This window comes from Lactuca serriola, chromosome 5 (assembly GCF_051521515.1).
Source record: "Lactuca serriola cultivar US96UC23 chromosome 5, Lser_US96UC23_V15, whole genome shotgun sequence".
NCBI classification, from domain to species: Eukaryota; Viridiplantae; Streptophyta; class Magnoliopsida; order Asterales; family Asteraceae; genus Lactuca; species Lactuca serriola.
In genome coordinates this window covers 285,597,625-285,618,241 of record NC_136412.1, presented here as the reverse complement: position 1 = coordinate 285,618,241, position 20,617 = coordinate 285,597,625, and the positions used below count along the sequence as shown (strand labels likewise).

Below are 20,617 nucleotides of genomic sequence, written 5' to 3'. Positions count from 1 at the left end.
TTAGTTTTGATGATTTATTTGTTTTTAGCTATATTAATAAAGATTAAACGATACATTATAATCACATATGTGTAATTAATGTGAAAAGACAAAAGATTAAACACGCCGCATGAGGAACATGTCACAAAAAAAAAAATGTGAACCAATCATATTTGGACACTATATACATAAATATTTTACTATTAACTACATGTTTTCCTTCTTCCTCCTCCTTACAAAACCTAATAATTTCATTTTCTCTTTTCGTATCTGTCTTATTTTATGTGGATACAGTCGCCGGAGCTGTGATTTTCTCTCTCTCTCTCTCTTTCTCTTTCTCTCTCCATCGATCTCGACTCAAATCTATCCACCTGCCTTTGCCCTTTGCAGTTTGCACATTAACTTTCTTCCATTCTCTCTTCATCACATCTTCCAAATCCATTTCTATCTGTGATTGCTGGATCTTCATTTATATTTGCTCCATATATTTTCTAAATAAAACACTGATTTATCTGTTCAATTAACGAAATTCAAGTTTCCAGTTCGTCTACGTATCTCGGAAGTTTTCTGCAGTGAATGATGTACAGAATCCCAATATTAGGGATTCCGGCGGCCTAGTTTCAACGCCTAATCTATTCCAACTTGTATGTTTACGTGATATAGCCCGGGCCTGCGGCTCGGGGATCCGAAAGAATGACTTCAGAGAATGACCAAGAAGATTGGATCAGAGAGGTTCCCAAAGTCAGCAATGCATATCTGCAAAAATTCAGACTCTACGAGACTCGCTCTGTATAATTTTAATTCTCTTCTCCTTCTTCTCCCAACTTTTTTAGTACTACTGTTTTGATTCTATGATCTTCTGCTTTCCGTCATCAATTTGTTAAATTTGGTTTACATGTAATTCAGTAATTGGTATACAAGCAATTAAGCATATTCCAGATGTTATAAGGATACGTCCATCAATTAGCAGTAAAACAGTTCTTGATGGGGCATATTTGGAGCTAACACATAAGTTTTTTAGTTCACCGACAAAAACCTTTATGTGCTTTACCTTTTTTCCAGTCCACACATGTTAAACTGTTTGTAGGTTTATCTTTTTGTGCAATTAATACTGGCTTGTAGATTATGCTTTGTGGTTTATGTGTATACCTATTTCTGTATAGTTCTATCTTTTGCTTAACTTGATCAGATCCATGTGTAATTATATCTATATCTTCACTACTAATCAATATCAAAATTTTGCCTCTTACAGAACTTTTATATGATCGGACGGAGTAAAGATAGATCAACTTGGAGAGTGTTAAAGATTGACAGGTCAGAACCTACCGAGCTAAATATTACAGAAGATCCCACCACATACACTGAAATTGAATGCTGTGAACTGTTAAAGCGAATCCATGATGGAAATAACCCTACAGGGGGGCTTAGATTTGTTACCACTTGCTATGGAATTGTTGGTATATGCTCATTTCCTGTTACCAAATCAATCCACATCTAACAATCACCCATTCTCACTTTTCACAATTCTTTATTGTGATTTTAGGGTTCATAAAGTTTCTGGGACCTTATTACATGCTGCTCATTACAAAAAGAAGGAAGATTGGTGTAATCTGTGGTCATGCAGTATATGCAATCACCAAAAGCGAGATCTTACCAATTCCCAATTCTTCTGTTCAACCCAGCGTGGCTTACTCCAAGAATGAGAACAGGTATTTTGTCAATTCTGCATATAAATGATTGTTTATTACAGGTCTTTGTTTTAATGGTTGATTTCATTGAATATATAGATACAAGAAGCTCCTATGCTCAGTGGATCTTACAAAGGACTTCTATTTCAGCTACTCCTATCGTGTCATGCATAGTTTTCAAAAGAATCTATCTACTCACGAGAAAGGGCAGTTTCTTAATGAAACAATGTTTGTTTGGAACGAGTTCTTAACTAGCACAATTCACAATCAGTTGAAGAATAATCTGTGGACAGTAGCACTAGTTTATGGCTACTTTAAACAGGTATATCTAGCATTCATAACAATTCTCTAATCAAGTAATATATATCTATCTAGCATTCATTTTTCTTCTTATCAAAAACTAGGTCAAGCTTTCAATAGCAGAAAAAGACTTCAAGTTGACCCTCATTGCTAGACGATCTCGCCATTATGCTGGAACTAGGTAAGATTTCCTTCATCTTTGGAAACCTCAGTTTTGTTAGGTTCATTGCTCATGTAACTTGGTTAATTATATTTCTATTTTTTTTTTAATTTTTTATATAGATACTTGAAACGAGGGGTAAATGAGAAAGGTCGTGTTGCAAATGATGTTGAAACAGAACAGATTGTATTTGAAGATGTCCCTGAAGGATGCCCTGTGCAAATAAGCTCTGTTGTTCAAAACCGGGGTTCAATACCCCTCTTTTGGTCACAGGAAACTTCACGCTTGAATATCAAACCTGATATCATATGTAAGAGTAATAATAAAAAAAAACACTTAAAAACCTGTTTTAATTTAAACATTTTGTCATTTTCATTCCCCTAATAATTACTTCCCTATCTATTCTAGTGTCAAAAAAAGACCAAAAGTACAACGCCACAAGACTTCACTTCGAGAATCTTGTCAAGAGATATGGAAATCCAATAATTATATTGAATCTGATCAAGGTGACTAAACTTCCATTTATAGAAAGAAATAAGAATATCCATTTTTGTTTTCTTTTAAATATTTTTTTTGTTATTTGCAGACGAAAGAAAAGAGACCCCGGGAATCCCTCCTGCGAGTGGAGTTTGCTAATGCTATTGAGCTGATTAATAAAGATCTACCCGAGGAAAACCGTTTAAAGTTTCTTCATTGGGATTTAAACAAATATTCAAGAAACAAATCTACAAATGTGTTGGCACTTTTGGGGAAAGTAGCAACATATGCATTGAACCTAACTGGGTTGTTTTATTGTCAAGTGATCCCAAACTCAATATCCCAAGATTTGACAAAAAGTGAGAATTTCAGTGTGAAGCCTCCTCAATACCAAACAGGGGTTTTGAGAACAAACTGTATAGACTGTTTGGATCGAACAAATGTTGCTCAATTTGCATATGGTTGGGCTGCACTAGGGCGTCAACTTCATACCATGGGATACATAGACACCACTGTTATTGAGCTTGATTCCAATTTAGGAGAAGATTTAATGAAAGTTTATGAAAAAATGGGTGACACTTTAGCACTTCAATATGGTGGTTCTGCAGCCCACAATAAGGTAATCAGTCCTCTGTTTTTTTACCTATACTTGTTACATATTTATAAAATTCGGAGGTTAATATTGTTTTGAAATTTATATATATAGATATTTTGTCAAAGAAGAGGTCAATGGAAGGCAGCAACTCAGTCACAGGAGTTTTTTAGAACCCTACAACGTTACTATAGTAACGCATACATGGATGGCGAAAAACAGGATGCAATTAATGTGTAAGTAGTGTGCTTTCTCAACATTTTAATCTTAGTTAATGTTTAATGCATCATTGAAGTGAAGTAATAACTAATAAGTCAATGTTTTGATCAGGTTTCTAGGTCACTATCAGCCACAAATAGGTAAACCTGCATTATGGGAATTGGATTCAGATCAACATTATGATGTTGGAAGCCGGGGTTCTAATTTTTTTGTGGAAAAAACTAGGTTTGTTTATAACTTAATATATATATATATATATATATATATATATATATATATATATATATATATATATATATATATATATATTTATGGTTTTGCATTTGCATTTGAATTGGATGGTTATTAGTTTTGGTTAAATGCAGGATGATTAAAAGGTCGTTATCAGTTGGGAACATGATGTTTGATGGGAATGTACTTGGTGCTATTGGAATGACCCAAAAGAATGAAGAAGAAATGCAATCAGAATCTTTACATGAAATCTCTTGTGAGAGTGATTCAACTTACCCAAAAGAAACCCCAAATAGTGATCACGTATTTTACAACAGGGATTCTTTCAACTGTTCAAATTTTCTTGATGTTGATTGGCTTTCATCATCTGGGAATTCATGTGAAGATGAAACATATGAAAGGTAAGTACTAAGTAGTAACCTTTTAATTCTTTTTACTACTCTACTGGTTATATTCTTATTAGTGAGTGAAATTGTAAATCACTAATCCCTAACCTTGTGGGGTCCAGGTCAACGCTTGTAGGGTCGCCTATGGGTGGTCAATCGTCTGAAAATGTGGTAAATGAGATGTGCACTTTCGCTAGTGATTCTGAGATATGTGATAATGTGAAGGTCAGTTTTTATTTTATTTATTTTGTTGTGGTTATGTTATTTACTTATTTTATATAGAAAAGTTAAAATTAAATGATTTGTTTTTTTTATGTAGGGTGTTAAAGGCGGGTTTTCGGATAGATTTGCAGAATGGGTGACCCATGGGGATATTATGTTCCCTTGATCAGTTTTGCTTTTGCCAACAACAAAAAAGAAAAAGAAAAATGTAAAAATCTTCTACTTACCCATAAGCCAAAGGATGTGGGTTGCTGAGCTAAAATAAATGGTGAGAGAGTACCATTAGAGAGACAAAAAGAATGATATGATATTAAAAAAAATGAAAAAGTATGTTTAACTAAAAAATGAGAAGTATGTTAACAACCCTTGTAAAAAATATATATTAAAAAACATGCATGAGATGAGACCCCCATCAAAACACTAGTACAAGTACAGAAGAGTAAAAAACTACAGTTGCTTTTGACAATATTTGAATCTTTGTAAATATATATTTTTGTATTGTATTTTACTTATTTAGTCAGGTTGGAGATTCATTTGATGCTGTTCTTTCTTCTTCCTATTTTGCATGTGTTTTTTTAGTTTATAAACCTAACCTCTCATATCTATATTGAATACAGATGTTTACTGTAACAAGTGTTGATATGAATGTCATTTTAAACTAAAATTGTGCTGCCCATTGTTCATCCATTCTAAGGGCACAAGAAGCATAATCTTCGTAAAATACCACTTGGACGCCTTATCATAAATAAAGCCCCTTTTACTATGTTTGATGGTTTAAATTGTTTTTTTGTAAGCCATGTGACCAAATTCTAGTCATGAAGATTAATAGAAACAAATTGAAATCAGATGATGAAAGATTATAAAGCAAAATAAATTTGGCAGCAACAAAAAAAAAATCGAATCGGATGATGGAAGATTATAAAGCAATTAGCCAGTTAGGCCACGTAACTAAAATGCTCCAGCAAAAAAAAAAAAAAAAAAAAAAAAAAAAAAAAGGGGCCTTTGGTTAGCTGGTTAGTTGTAGGGACAAAATCACACATGTTTACAAATTTAAAATTAATATAAAAAGATATGTTTTCCTTTTTGGGATGCAACAGTAACCCATTGCTCCATGTAAATACTCCCCTGCCGACTACTAAACCAAGTAAAAGACATCTCAACTATGGAATCGAACATAGTTTCTTTTCCCTGGATTTGTTGCCAAAACTATAGATTTTTAAATCTCCAAAGAATCAACCACATTGACAGATCAATAGCCTCCAAACCTGCTTTCTTTTGCTTCGTAATCCGAATGGAATCCACCCCATTCATCATCTCGTGTAGCTCTTCAAAAATCGGTGGTTATAAATCGATCCATCTATTAATCGGCCAACGTTCTAGCTGCAAATTCTTCCTGTAAAAGAGAGTGAACCAAGTCCTCGAGATGAAGAGTACATAAAGGGCGAAGAATAAAAGGAATGTTTATCCCTACATTAAAGTAAATTCGGCAATGTAGGTGTGCTCGTGTTTGTAGAGCAACCTTAAGGATTTGTCGAGAAGGATAAAGAAGACAAATTGTGTCGACTTAAGGAGGCTTTGTATGGACTGAAATAAGCTCCTAGAGCATGGTTTAGTCTGATATATTGTTTTTTATTCAAGAATGATTCTAGAAGAGCAGATATTGTGACACTTTATTCATCAATTCAGGGTTGGCGAAAAACTCATCATCATAAGTTTTTATGTTGATGACTAAATTTTTGTTGGGAATGATGTCATACTATGTGAATTTAAATACTCCATGGTGTAAGAATTTTAGATGACTAATCTAAGGATGATGACGTTTTTTCTTCTTTGGACAAAGATACATCAGAGTTCGAAACTATGCAAAGAAAGTATTAGATAAGTTTGGGATCTGGAATCTTAACTCTTTCGAAGCCATATTGTTTCATGAATTGTTCTAAAAGAATTGAAAAATGAGAGAAGTGATTCCATGTTGTACGATTGGTGGGTAGCTTGATGTATTTAGTTATCACACGACCAAACATGATGTATGTAGCATGTTTAGTATCTCATTTTATGGTGAAATCTAGAGAAGATCATTTGCATACATCTAAAAGAATAACGAGATATTTGAAATGAACAATGAACCTTAGTTTATTTATGAAGAGTGATGTGATTTAAGGTTAAAGGCTTCATTGATAATGATTATAAAGCTGAAGGGAATGGTGCGATTCTTGTCACACTTTTTTGTATGCCAGATCAACGTTGCCTCATTTTTACCATATTTTCATGTTTTCTTGTCACACATTGAATGGTCATCATGGCATGCATTAATTAAGTTATTTAAAACAATCCAAATTAAATAAAAAAAGCTTAAACTTCATTAATTTAAATTAAGCATACATAACATGAAATTAAAAACGTAAAAACTTAAAAAAAATTAAAAAAATATATATATAATAAAATAACATGTAACACTCGGTTTCGAATCGCTTCATTATTCGGGTTCGTGACCCGATTAGCAGTTATCATAAGGCTTTGGGCCTTTCTTGGGGACACAGAGGATTAGCCTTTTTTGGATGTGGGTATTATAGATTAGGTGATCCGAGTGTTCGATTGTGTTTCGGAGCCCAAGGGTATAACCGTGATTTGGCAGTTCGAGCCTTTATGAATTTGGGGTTTAAGTTTGGGAAGCTTTTAGGCAAAGGAGAGTTGATAGAATGGTGGAGCGTCTCTTTCCCTTTCCGTGGATATAAAGAACGTCGAAAATGGAATTAGAACGAGGGAGTTATGGTCGATTGAAGTTAAAGTGTTTTAGAGCTTTGTCTAGTACGCGGGGTGTACTCATTGAGTACGCAAAGTGTAGTTGGAGTTATGATCGTGGATGCCATTTGAGTACGCCGGGCGTACTCCCTTCAACTAGAAACCCTAATTTTTAGGGTCTTACCCCTATTTAAGCTCATTATGTTTTTGGGGTCTTGCCTTTTATCAGCCTCCATACCTCCTAAACTCTAATCTCATCCCCTAGCCACCATCTTTGAGTTCTTAAGCTCTTGTGAGGAATCTTGGTGTGTTCTTGTGTATTTTGAAGATATTGAAGGTTGTTGAAGAATCATCACTTGGAGTGGAGCTTGGAGATACAAAAGTTACACCTATTTTGCAACCTATTGAAGGTAAAATGCTCTGATCTTGACATTTCTTTGGGTAGATCTAGTTTGGGTGGTTTATGGCACATTTTGGTCTCTTTGGTTCGTCTTTATGAGGATGAGATTGCTCCAGGAGTTTGGTCGCTAGATCTAGACATTTTAGGTGTCCCAAATGCATAAAAAATGTAATCTCGATGGTTGATATCTACCCATGCATGTGTATTAGCTCCTTGTTGAAGTTGTAAAGTTAGAGCTTGGATTTGGGACCCATTAAGCCATGCAAAAGCTAAAAGTTATCGACTTTATGGGTTAAGACATGATTTGGAACTAGTTCGGAGCATTGGACGATTTGGCTTAAAGGTTTAAGATTTTTCTTGATGGAATAAAAGCATGCAGCGTACGCGGGACGTACCTCTTGGTACGCAATGCGTACTGAGTCAAACCCCCATGGGCTTGTCAAGATCCGTAGCACGTTGGGCGTACCAATTGAGTACGTAAGGCATACTCAGGCTGTATGGACTTCCGTGAATTATTGACTTTTTGACCTTTGACCATTGACCAAAAGTTTATTCAGGGTTGACCAATGGATATTTTGGGTCTTTTAGTAAATTGGGACTTATTGGTTTAGTCCCATGATGGGTTTTGGTCATAATTCGGAAATTGGGCCATATTGGGCTTTTGTTGTTATTGTTTTGGGCTTCGGATGTTGGGCCAAATGAGGAAAGGGTAAAATGGACTTTTACCCCGAGCATTGCGAAATCGGACTAGGTTTCCAACTATGGGTTGAGTACCAATTATTTATTTGGCGTTATTTGATGTTGTTAGTGCTGGGATTTTTCGGATCGGCAATCCGAGCTTTTGTCTATAATATTCAACAGCTTAAGGTGAGTCTCCTCACTATACTACGGGTTGAAAGCATCAATTCTGGCCCATTGACTTATGATATATAGGAAGACTATGGGGTATCCCTTGGCATTTATATGAAAGACTCGAAGGTGGCTCCTGGAAAATTGTATGCAACACCAGGGATCGGACCTTGGCAAATAGATAGATATTTTATGTATATAAACAGTATGTTATTTGTCTTTGTGATGCTTGCATGGAAGACCAAGAGGTGGCTCCTGGCACTTGTCTGTAAGACCCAAGGTTTTGGGCCTCATCCTGGCAAGGAAAGAGCATGATACGACTCATGACATAATGGCAAGACTATGGTTGACACATAACATCATCTATTGTATGTATGGTATGTGGTATTTGAGGAATTCACTAAGCTTTGTGCTTACGGATTATTCTTTATGGTTTCAGGTACTTCCAGTTCAAAAGGGAAGGACCCGGCGTGACTGCACTGCATCCACCCATGTTTCCGCAGTGTGATGATTTTGGGATTGTACTTTGATGACTCTTTTATTGTAAACTACTTTTGAATGTTTGAATAAAAGATAACTGGTGTTTTGTTTGAAATAAAAATGAAATTTTTACCTTGTGATTTTCAGGACGTTAAATAACATGAAATAAAAAAAATGGTTAATGTCATTTTAGCCCACAAACTTATCCTAATTTTTTTTAAATGGTTACTCAAGTTATTTATTTATTTTTAAATTTAAGGGAATGAACTCCTAATTTACCATTTAATTTAATCATTTTACTGATTGTAATCGATTTCAAGGTTATTTCAACGAGGGAGTAGCCATAGCAGAATGAATTAAGACCAACAACACCGGGTTCCAATTGCCATATGTGAAGACCTATTCTCTCTCTCCTCCCCAAAACCTAAAGCATCGGCCGTAGACCCTCCTAGCATCTTCATTTCCATCGCAACAAGCATCTCTTGTCCATTGTATACTATATAGCGATCATGTAAGTCAAAAATAAGGAAAATCATACTTGTGTTGTGTTGTTGTGTTCATGTGATTAGAAGGAAAAAGTTCCAAAGTCAACCTCTTGATGGTGGACAACTTTTGATGAGTTTCCGATGGTGGGTAACTTCTAATAATTTTTTCCGATTTTGAAGATTTTCCAAAACAACCTATTATAGGATTGAAGGAGTTGTAACAAGGGTTTTTCATGTGTTTGGTAAACCACAAGAAATCAAGAATGACCTCAATGATCATTCACCGCACATATAGGTTTAGTGTGTTCCAGTTGCAACAACAGAGACTCATGTAATTTCATTTTAATCAATGGCTTGAGCGTGTATATGTTTGAATAGATTTTTTCTAGGTATCAAAAAAATGGGGAAAAATCAATTTTAAGGTACTTGGAAAACCCATGTTCAAGAACCCAAAATCATCACAAGAAATTGAAACCTCATACACACCCACAAAAAGAGTTAAATTAGGGAAGATGGATTGATTTATATAAATGCAAATAGAATGGACACACACATAGAGGAAGAATTATACATGTTTTGGGATTTTGGTTTTGCTAATACTACCTCACTCTTAATCTTTATTTCCATGATTTCCATTTGAATTTGTTGTCATAAACTATTGGGTTTGGTAACCATATAGTGTTTTAAGGAGTTAAACTATTAGTATCATGTTCTTTTGATCTTTCCATGACTTTCTAGTCTTAGATGTGATGTATGGTGTTATTTGTGATGTCGATAAATTTGGAAAAACAATATGAAAATTGATGGTCCAAAATCAAAACCAGAACATGGGCCGAAGATGTTAGTAGTGTATAGTGGATGATATTATTGGGTTTGATGATTTAGAGATGGTGAAGGGCTGGTGATAAACCGATGGTTGGTGGTCTGATCAAGTAAAGGTGGAGGCTAGATTGAGAAGATCATGAACATGGATGTTGATGGTGTATATTGTAATACCCGCTTTATAAATTTGTATTGTATTACATAAATATGATCTTAGTAGGAGTATTATGTGTCTTTCTTGATTAAAATGAGTATTATAGAGTAAAGATACAAATAATTATAACTAAATAATAAAATATAAAGAGGAAAGTATTTTCTTCGAAATCATGACGTGTCAAGTATATGTCCGCGATGTGGTTTGAGAATGGTGATTCAAGTTACGTAAGTTGAGCATTTGAGGCAACATACTTTGATAAAACCGCGACGTGGGATTGAGTATCGCGGTGTAACACCTTGTTCTGGTTCACTCTGTGATTTAGGGTCGGGAGTTAATTTTATAAAAGCTTTGGGCCTTGAAGAGGCAAAGTTAGTCCTTGAGGAAGGAGGTGATGATGGTTCAGATATCTAACCTTTGAATTGTGTTGTGGGCCGAAGAGTAGAAAATGGAAAGTCATAGGTCGGGGCCTTGCATTAGATATGGATTTTTGTTCAATAATTTTTTAGTCCAATATATCTATATAATATTGTGGGGCTCTTCGATACCTTTTCGTGGATATAAAGAACGTAGAAATCGGAGTTAGAACGGAAAAGTTATGACCTTCGGAAGTTAGGAGGTTTGTGGGCTTAGCCTAGTATGTTGGGCGTACAGTATGTACATTGGGCGTACTAGCTCAGATGGATCATGAATGCTCAACCTAGTACGTAGAGCGTATGCACTCAGGTGCCAAACCCTAAATTGAGATTTTTAGTCATATATAAGCTTCTTAACTCACCCAAAACCTTTCCATTCTCAGCCTCCACCTCTTAAACTTCCTCCCTTGAAACCTTAACCCTAACTCACATGGCGTGCAGTATCCCACTGGGACTACTGATAGTCCCCATGGTTGTTGATAACCCATAGTTGTTTATTTATGTTGTGATGTATGTGGTATCTTGGGGAACTCACTAAGCTTCGTGCTTGCAGTTGTTGATTTATATGTGGCAGATACTTCTGAAGACCGCGGGAAGGCGAAGGTCTAATTATACACACTTGTTGGGAAATTTTCTATTGGGACAATTGTGAACTTTGATATTTTGTGATACTGGTTGTTTTGTATAATTATGTATTTGATAACCTGGCTTGTGGAACCTTAATTTTTGGTAAATTAAAAATGAAAAATTTGGTCTAAAATTTGAGGTGTTACACTCCAAGAGGTATAAAGTTTCAAACTTGGATTGTATTTCATTAGATCTTGCTAAGTCCTTAATTAATGAGCATTTTGTCCCAAAGTCTTGACCTTTTTGGAGTATGGCATGCTCTAGTCCATTCTAGTTGTCCTTTAAGATGTTTTGAGGGGTTTATAATCATAAAAATAGGGTCTTGGCTCTTAATCATTTTCCATGCATGTGTTTGATTGTCTTAGTGGGTTAAGAGGATGGAGTTTTTAGCATTTAGCACTTATTGGCCATGCAAGACCATAAAGTTGGAAATTTACTGGCCAAAGATGATATTTGGGACTTGGATATGCAATTTGGTCGTAATAGCTTAAGTATTAAGCTCTTAACTTGTTAAGAAGAAGTCCATCTGCGTACGTTGGGCGTACCATTTGGTACACTATGCGCACGCAGTTTAAACCCCGACTCCTCGCATAGTGATTACACCCCGCGTAGGAGGGTTGAGTTGACTCGGCTAATTTCGTTGATTTTGACCAAGGGTATTTTGGGAAATTGATGTTAATTTATATTGGGAAATGTTTTGATTATTAGGAGCCGGGTGGAGCCGGTTGTCGGAGCAGAGATTTATTCAGACTGTATTCGGACTGAAAGGTGAGTTTTCCTTGTTATATCTATGGGTCGAAGGCACCAAGGCCGACCCATTGGATTAGATATCATGTTTTGTTGTATGTTGTTATGCTGAGATATATGTTTACTGGTTGTGTGATTAGACTGGTAGATTTGAAGGACTACTTGTGTGATGATTATTGTGATAATGTTCATGTCGATATGTTATGGTTATGGTTTACTGGGTTGAGGCGGACCAACTGATACTAAAACCCAAGACACCCAGGGTGGTATGGGTAGACTGAGGGCCTACGAGGCGATCCAGTCAGGCCGAAGGCCCAAAGAGCGGTCCAAATAGGCTGAAGACCCGGTGAGGTGGTCCAGTCATGCTGAAGGCTCTGTATGCATGTTGTTGTTTGTTATGCTATGTGATGGTACTTTGGGGAAATCACTAAGGGTTGGCTTACAATTTTAGTTTTGTTTCAGGTACTTCTGAGGACCGTGACAAGGCGAAGGCGTGATTGTACACATCCTTCGATTTTATGTTATCTGGGTTTTTGGGACACTCTGATTTTTGAGAAACACTTTTGAAACAATGGTTTTATAAACATTATGGATTGAATTGTTGTTTTTGAAAAGTTAAAATTTGTTGTGATTTTTGAACGTTACAGAACCCATGAGAGGATGAATGGGCTACATTATGTATAAGATCATTTAAAAAAGCTATCTCGTTGAGATTATGATGAATTACATGATAGATTATGAGATATAAATATACCATGTTATTCATCAAGATTACCAAAATGTGAATATGGGATTTACATACCTATGAGAGATGACTGGTTTATTGAGTAACAATCATCATTATGTTAAAAGACGAAAATTAATATTATAACAGATTTTTAAAGAGATGAAATGAATTGATGATAATGAAAGTATTGAATTGAGTATGATATTCAAGTATAGTCATATGATGAGTTCAACTACTTGTTGATAAATTACTCACTAAACATTTAAGATTACTATTGTTGATGTTTCATGATTTCAAGTAGAAGTCATACAGATAGAGGGAAAGGCGTAGAGTAGTAGCCATAATAAATATTTTGAAAGTAAAACTTAATGTGATATTTTGATAAATTGTAAACCCGACTCAGTGTTGTACTATTTCTTTTGGTTTGTATGATAATAACTTGTATGATATGTTAATGTAATGTACACTACTTATGTTTTTAAAAGAGAAAATTCCAGGTGTACTTTATTTTAGCCGGGTGTTATATATATGATGGTGGTGGTGGGAAGAAGATGAGAAGATGAAGTATGTTCTTCCCTGTGAGTATCAAGTTCCGATTAACATCAAAACATACATGTCCATTTCATTTAATAACATGACACCATCATTTGTTACATGACATACATTTTACCGGCTTACCCCGGTACCAAGTGAAATAAGGATGTTTTAAAACGTTAACTTGGACTTCATTCCTTTAAAGTAAAAAAAAACTTGAGTGACCTTTTAAAATAAGTGGGATAAGTCCGTCGGGCTAAAATGACATTAACCCAATAAAAAAAATCTAACACGCACTTAAAAAAAAAGTAAAAGTTATATCTTTTGCTAATTTCGACTTTTACCGCTAAAACCAATCCACGCTCCTCCCCGATGTAGTGACTTGCATATTGCATTAAGAGTTTCATGTCATTATTATTATTATTATTATTATTATTATTATTATTATTATTATTATTTCTGTAGAGAAATCTAAAAATCCGTCTATTCTTGCATGTAGACGCTTGATCTTTGCCCCCACCACTTTCAAATCATTTGATTCTTTGGATTTATCTTGTCTTTGTGTTACACTTTGTCATTTCCATTGAGCGAGAAGGTGATGTAATTTGAACGGTATCATCATCGTTGAGATCGATTCCAACGTCCGATGTAGTGTAGTTAGATTCAGATGTTTTTGACCATTTTGAACCACCACCGAGACATTGTTCATATGTTTTTACTCATGTCCATTTTTCGTTATCTTTCACAAAGTTCAAAAACTCAACAAATTTGAAAGCCTTCTTGTTTTCTTTTTGGTACACGTTTAGCACTTTCTTTTGCAAAGTTCTAAAACTCAACAAATTTGAAAGCCTTCTTGTTTTCTTTTTGGTACACATTTAGCGCTTTCTTGAAAATCACATTATCAATTTCTCCGCGTCGATATCGACGTTTCATTTTGTTATACAAATTAACACTTGGTATTTGGTACAATATTCTCCTCGCTTCATTTATTTGTGGAAAACGTTTAAGAACCCTCGCCTCCAAAAATAATCATGTTTTGGTCATTGCTCACTTTCACATCATTAGATATATTGACCTATAAATGTCTTAATGCCACCACTTCCCAAGGTTTATTCGAGGTCTTCCTTTTTTCTTTTAGGTACCTAGTCGGGTTGAGTTTCCCAAATGAATTTAGGTTCAGAAGTTGCTTTTGATTTGAGTTTGGCTAACAAATTCGGATTGACTTTGAGACACAAAATTGAAGAGATTAAATTCGGTTTTATATTAAAGTTATGGTTGTGGTTGTTGTTGTGGACATTGTTATTGATAATACAATAACATACTACCATAATGGTAGATGGATGGTGAATAGATTGGTTGATTAAATGAAGGGGTTGATGTGTTTCTTGTAAGTGTATTTTGGTTGTTTTATTGGTTTGAGGAAGTCATGGTTTGCATATCGAAAGTCATCTTTTTATTAACATTAACCAACAACACACGCGCATTGTTGGCACTAAAAAATGTTATTCAATCCACCAATACAACCGAAAGAATTATCTCTTATAAAAGAAATAGCTCATAACCGCTTTGAATATGAAGAGATGGAGGTAGTATTGTAGAGAGGTAGAAGTACTTTTTTGAGATGTGGTAAATATAGATATTGAAGATAGTATCTATAAATAATTTTTGTTTTGAATTTTCAAAAGTAAACGGTCGCAAAACTTTAAAGAGAAGACAAAGTAAATTAATGAAAGACGCCGTGACATGGTGGAGCCGCTCTCGGCCTAGGCCACACAACCGAGATGATGTGCGCCACGAGTGAGGTTGCAAACCATCCTTCACATCGTGTCTACTTTTTTTATCCGTCTAAAATGACATAATAAACTATTAAATCATTTCTGAAATTTACTCTGGCATCCGAATGATCGATTCAAACATCATTTGCAATTTTCTATTTTCTAAAATTATTGTATTGTTAATGTTTGAATATAAATACGAGATTTTCCTTTGCAATATTCTACTGAAATGACATTTTAAGAGCAAACATAACTTTGAATTAAAAAAAGAGTATCCGAAGTTGGAGCCGCGAACAAAGCATTGCACCCTCTCAAACGGCCTAAAACCCTAAAAATAAAACCTAAAAGGGTTTCTTTACAACACTGGTGGTGCTACTGCCTTCTCCTGTAATTGGCCTGAAAAAATGCCGATTTCAAAGCAGAAGAAGAAATCTTCACCAGCAACAACAGTATCCAAAGACAATGATGCCGATCTCCTTCAATCAGAAATTGCCAACTTCGCCTCTTCACTCGGTCTCTCTTCATCTGTTCCCTCCACCGGCTTCGACGACTCCGATTTCCGTAAACGAGCTCCTATCAAGAAAAACCCTAAAGTTGACATCAAGAAGAACGATGACAAATTTAAAGACAACAATAACAAGAAGAACACCGATAAATTTAAAAACAGTAACAAGAAAGAGAAGGAAGAGCCTCCCAATCCACAGCCTAAGCCCAAGGCTCAAATACACTTCTCTGTTGATAATTCAAAAATGTTCGATAAATTCAAGAATCTTCCAAAACTCCCTCTGATAAAGGCAAGTTCTTTGGGGGTTTGGTACGATGACGCAGCTGAGCTGGAAGAAAAGCTGATTGGAAGCGGAGTGAATAAAAAGAAAGTTGAGTTTAAAAACGTGGAAGAATGGAAGGGTTTGGTGGAGAAGAAGAAGGAGCTTGCAGAGAGGTTGTTGGCGCAGTACGTACACGATTACGAGTTGTCCAGGGGACAGAGTGGGGATATTAAGATGGTATTGGCTACACAGAGGTCCGGGACTGTGACTGATAAAGTGTCGGCATTCTCAGTTCTTGTTGGGGACAATCCAATTGCTAACATCAAGTCAATTGATGCACTTGTAACTATGGTTACTTCAAAAGTTGGTAAACGTTATGCCTTTACAGGATTTGAAGCACTGAAAGAAATGTTCATATCAAGGTTTGCACCTTCCTACTATTCGGTTATTCTTTAAAATAAGTATCTGTATTTCATTTGTGATTTCTCTCTCCATCTTCACTAATTGATGTGTTCATTTTTATACCAGTCTATTACCTGATCGCAAGCTGAGGACACTTTTTCAACAGCCTTTGAATCATCTTCCAGATTCAAAGGATGGCAATTCGCTTCTACTATTCTGGCATTGGGAGGAATGCCTAAAACAGAGGTTGAATGCTTCAACCTTGTAGACTTGTATTCCTTTTGGTGTTTTTTTACTATTATTTGCTAATTGCAGCTTTCTTTACCTGTTGATGACTTTATGTTCGAATGCAGGTATGAGCGCTATATATTTGCACTTGAAGAAGCTTCAAGAGATGTGCTAGCTACACTTAAGGATAAAGCATTGAAGGTTTGTTTACTTTTATGTTTGTGTTCTTTACAAAAGTTGATTAGTAACATTCTATATGATAAAATTAACATATGACTTTGTTTCTCTATAATGCTTTCAGACAATTTATGCATTACTGAAGAGCAAATCAGAGCAAGAGCGCCGATTGCTCTCTGCACTTGTAAACAAGGTTTATACTTTATATATATTATCATCTCATATTTCTTCTTGAAAAACCGTTTTAACAATCTATATTATCAGCTCTTCTGGTAACTTAAGTATTTCACAAACCTTGTTGTCTGCAGTTAGGGGATCCTGAAAATAAGGCTGCATCTAATGCTGATTATCTCTTGTCAAAGCTTTTGTCAGATCATCCAAATATGAAGGTATACAGGGCCTATAATTTTTTTATGTTCCTCATTTTACTATTCTTGATCATAATCTTTAGTAACATTTCCCAATGTTTGCAACTTTACAGGCAGTTGTGGTTGATGAAGTAGATAATTTTCTTTTCAGACCTCATTTGGTTTTGCGAGCCAAGTACCATGGTGTATGTTTTTATGCACTTTCTTGGATGTTTTTAATGATTGATTTTGTTCAAAGTTTCATATTCTGTTGATAATCAAATTAGTATACGAATATGACTCGATCTCTTTATATGCAGGTTAACTTTTTGAGCCAGATCCGTCTAAGTCACATAGGTGATGGGCCAAAAGTGGCAAAACGATTAGTAGATGTATATTTTGCTTTATTTAAGGTAATGTATGGAACATCATTCTCCAATGTAATCTGGTAATTTAAGAAAAAAAAATGGTTTTGCTTTCGACTAATGGTCATAATGCTGTAAGTTCTGAAAGTATATTGTTTTAGGTGCTTATATCTGAGGCTGGTGGCAAAACCAAGGAGAAGAAGACCAAAGAAGATTATAAAAAACCCAAAGACAAGGATGCTAAAAAGGATGAAGATCCTCATGTGGAAATGGATTCAAGATTATTATCAGCTCTTTTAACAGTTAGTATATCCTCAATATTTATTTTTTAGGTTTACTTTCTATTTCTAGTTTTCTTGGCTGCTTATCTTCTTCTTTATCTAACAGGGAGTCAATAGGGCTTTCCCTTTTGTTGCAAGCAATGAAGCAGATGACATTGTTGAATCCCAGACTCCAATGCTCTTTCAGCTGGTAAGCTCACAAATAAACTAGTTATCTGACTTTTTTACCCTTTTGCAGGTGGCTATTTTGGTCTTTTTCTTTTCTGAAAGTTAATTCAGTTATTATATGCTCACTTATATACACTTTGTGGTATACAGGTTCACTCAAAGAACTTTAATGTTGGAGTTCAAGCATTGATGCTTCTTGATAAGATCTCATCAAAAAATCAAATTGTTAGTGACCGATTTTATCGTGCCTTGTATTCCAAGCTATTACTTCCTTCTGCAATGAACAGCTCCAAGGTAAGTAAACTTATCTGCTTTCTCAATATCCTATGTTTTAATTTTTTTTTTATCTTTTTGCTGACATTCAAAGTTTCATGGGTACAAATCTTTTTCAGGAAGAAATGTTCATTGGTCTTCTTTTACGAGCTATGAAAAACGATCTTAATTTGAAAAGGGTTTCTGCCTTTGCAAAACGTTTGTTGCAGGTAAGTAGTAAAATTTACACCTGACCCCTTTGATTCCTATGGTTTTTCTTTTCACATCCCCCTAATTAAAAATCTATAATGACAGGTTTCTTTACAGCAGCCACCTCAATATGCTTGTGCATGCATCTTTCTTCTTTCTGAAGTTCTTAAATCTAAACCACCTCTATGGTGAGGCTGCTTTTTGATCACATCATGGTCTTCAGATAAACAAACATGAGAAAGTTTCTCATCTAATTCTTTTTCTACAGGAACATGGTGCTTCAGAATGAGTTGGCTGATGAAGAACTTGAACATTTTGAAGACATAGTTGAAGAACAAGATAAACCAGGTGGTTCTGGTGATGCTGTTCTTAGCAACAATGGTGTTCATGATGATGATGATGATGATGATAATGACATGCCAGAGGATCAAGGTGGGTCTCCAGCAGCCAGTTCTGATGATGATTTGGATAAAGATGATGACTTGCTTGGATTTGGAGGTTTGACCAAGCTCCGTGAAAGTCAAAGGAAATCTGGTGATGATAAAAGTCAACCACGAGTACAAACATTGCCTGGGGGATACGACCCTCGACACAGAGAACCTACTTATAGGTAATTTTCAAATATAAGAAAAAAACAGTTAAAAAGATGAAAAGTATGTTGTGATTGAGGTTGAGGTGTTGTTTTGATATGACAGCAATGCAGAGCGTGTAGGGTGGTGGGAGTTAATGGTGTTAGCTTCACATGTACATCCATCAGTATCCACCATGGCAAAAACCCTTCTCTCAGGTGCCAATATTGTCTACAATGGAAACCCATTAAATGATCTTTCACTTGTGGCTTTCTTGGACAAATTCATGGAGAAAAAACCAAAAGAAAGAAACTGGCATGGTGGTTCTCAGATCGAACCTGCAAAACAGCTTGACATGAGCAAGCCATTGATTGGAGCAGATATATTACAGTTGGATGAAATGGATGTAGCTCCAGAAGACGTTGTGTTCCATAGATTTTACATGAACAAGATGAACTCCACAAAGAAGCCGAAAAAGAAGAAGAAGAAGGGGGCGGAGGATGAGGCGGCAGAGGACTTGATAGGTGAAGATGGGGAAGAAGAAGATGAAATGGAGGATGAGAGTGACAATGAAGAGATTGAAGCTATATTGGATTCGACTAATTCTGCTTTGAATGCAGATGGTGAGTATGATTATGATGATTTGGATGAGATTGTTGATGGAGATGATGAGGATTTGGTTGGGGGTGATAGTGATGATGAAGGAATGGAGTTTCCAACAGATATTGCAGAAGAAGATGATGATGATGAGGGTGGTGATGTTGATGTTGATGTTGATATTGGGGATGCAGAAGATGGAAGTGATGATGAAGAGGATGTGTTTGAGGTTAAACCGAAGAAAAGGAAGGCTGGTGCATCGCCTTTTGCAAGTCTTGAAGATTATGAGCATTTGTTGGAAGATGATGATGATGATGAAGGTAAGGACACCAAGAAACAAAAGAAATCTAAGAAGGCTAAAGGGTCCAAACCCAAGAGGAAGAAGAAAGCATCCAATGAGTAAGCTTTCATATTTATGTCTTGGTGAGTTATTTTGTTGGACTATAGTGTAGAATAATGGTATTGACTAGAAGCAGAAGCATTTTTGTTAAGATACTATAGCAGTAAAATCTGTATACGAGTCACACCATTATGAGAGATGAATATGGTTATATACTTTTTTCTTGTTTTTATTGGGTTAATGTCACACTGTTGTCATTTTGGTGTATTGCCAAGCATCATTCAGATCAATTTTAATTTGCTAAACATGTATTGATTTTAATTTCCTTTGAACTTTTGATTTTGCAATATATTTAATTTAGTTTCAATTCTATTAAAAAGCTACTGCTTAAACCCACTCTTCATTTGGCTCAACCGTTCTCCACAAACATCTCTGTCATCATCAGAATTGGTATTTTCCTTCCTGCTCTCTGCCATTCCCTACGTCTTTGTGACACCACTAGAGACAAGGGATTAAATATATAAATTGGATTAAACCAAAAGATGGGAGAAGGAGAAACACACAATGCAAAAATATGTGTTCAGACAAAAACCAGAACAAAGTAGTCATCACCGGTGTTGTCTAGTCTAAACAAAGTCTTTGTTTAATCCATTTTGTCCAAACACAGATTTCAGCATTGTAATTTTCAAGGTAGATTTCAATTTTTTTTTTTTGGATAGAACATTGTTGGACATGATACCAAACATGATGGTCAGGGCCGGCCCTTGGCAAGTTCACAAGGTGCATAAGAACAGGGCCCCAAAAAGTCCAAAAAGTCGGAGGGCCCAATTTTTTTAGCAGCTATGTTCAACCCAAAACAAAAAATTAGATTAATATTCTATTTGCCAGCATTTATCAGTCCA

General features: G+C 35.5%; 2 protein-coding genes across 2 annotated transcripts; both read left to right on the top strand.

The window, feature by feature from the left end:
• Nucleotides 1–230: 230 nt before the first annotated feature.
• On the top strand, nucleotides 231–4,787 carry LOC145054531 (phosphoinositide phosphatase SAC2-like). The gene is made up of 13 exons (XM_079002758.1): nucleotides 231–768; nucleotides 1,232–1,436; nucleotides 1,523–1,688; nucleotides 1,767–1,989; nucleotides 2,072–2,148; nucleotides 2,250–2,437; nucleotides 2,536–2,633; nucleotides 2,714–3,223; nucleotides 3,311–3,432; nucleotides 3,527–3,640; nucleotides 3,781–4,047; nucleotides 4,155–4,257; nucleotides 4,352–4,787. Exons 1-13 carry the CDS (start codon nucleotides 673–675, stop codon nucleotides 4,418–4,420), a joined length of 2,238 nt encoding a protein of 745 aa, XP_078858884.1. The 5' UTR covers nucleotides 231–672; the 3' UTR covers nucleotides 4,421–4,787.
• A 10,493-nt stretch (nucleotides 4,788–15,280) lies between these two features.
• EDA25 (CCAAT-binding factor) lies at nucleotides 15,281–20,020 on the top strand. Its single transcript, XM_079002757.1, has 14 exons — nucleotides 15,281–16,201; nucleotides 16,308–16,427; nucleotides 16,535–16,610; nucleotides 16,711–16,779; nucleotides 16,895–16,975; nucleotides 17,068–17,139; nucleotides 17,254–17,346; nucleotides 17,460–17,600; nucleotides 17,686–17,769; nucleotides 17,898–18,041; nucleotides 18,140–18,229; nucleotides 18,315–18,397; nucleotides 18,478–18,819; nucleotides 18,905–20,020. Exons 1-14 carry the CDS (start codon nucleotides 15,417–15,419, stop codon nucleotides 19,776–19,778), a joined length of 3,054 nt encoding a protein of 1,017 aa, XP_078858883.1. The 5' UTR covers nucleotides 15,281–15,416; the 3' UTR covers nucleotides 19,779–20,020.
• The last annotated feature ends 597 nt before the right edge of the window (nucleotides 20,021–20,617 follow it).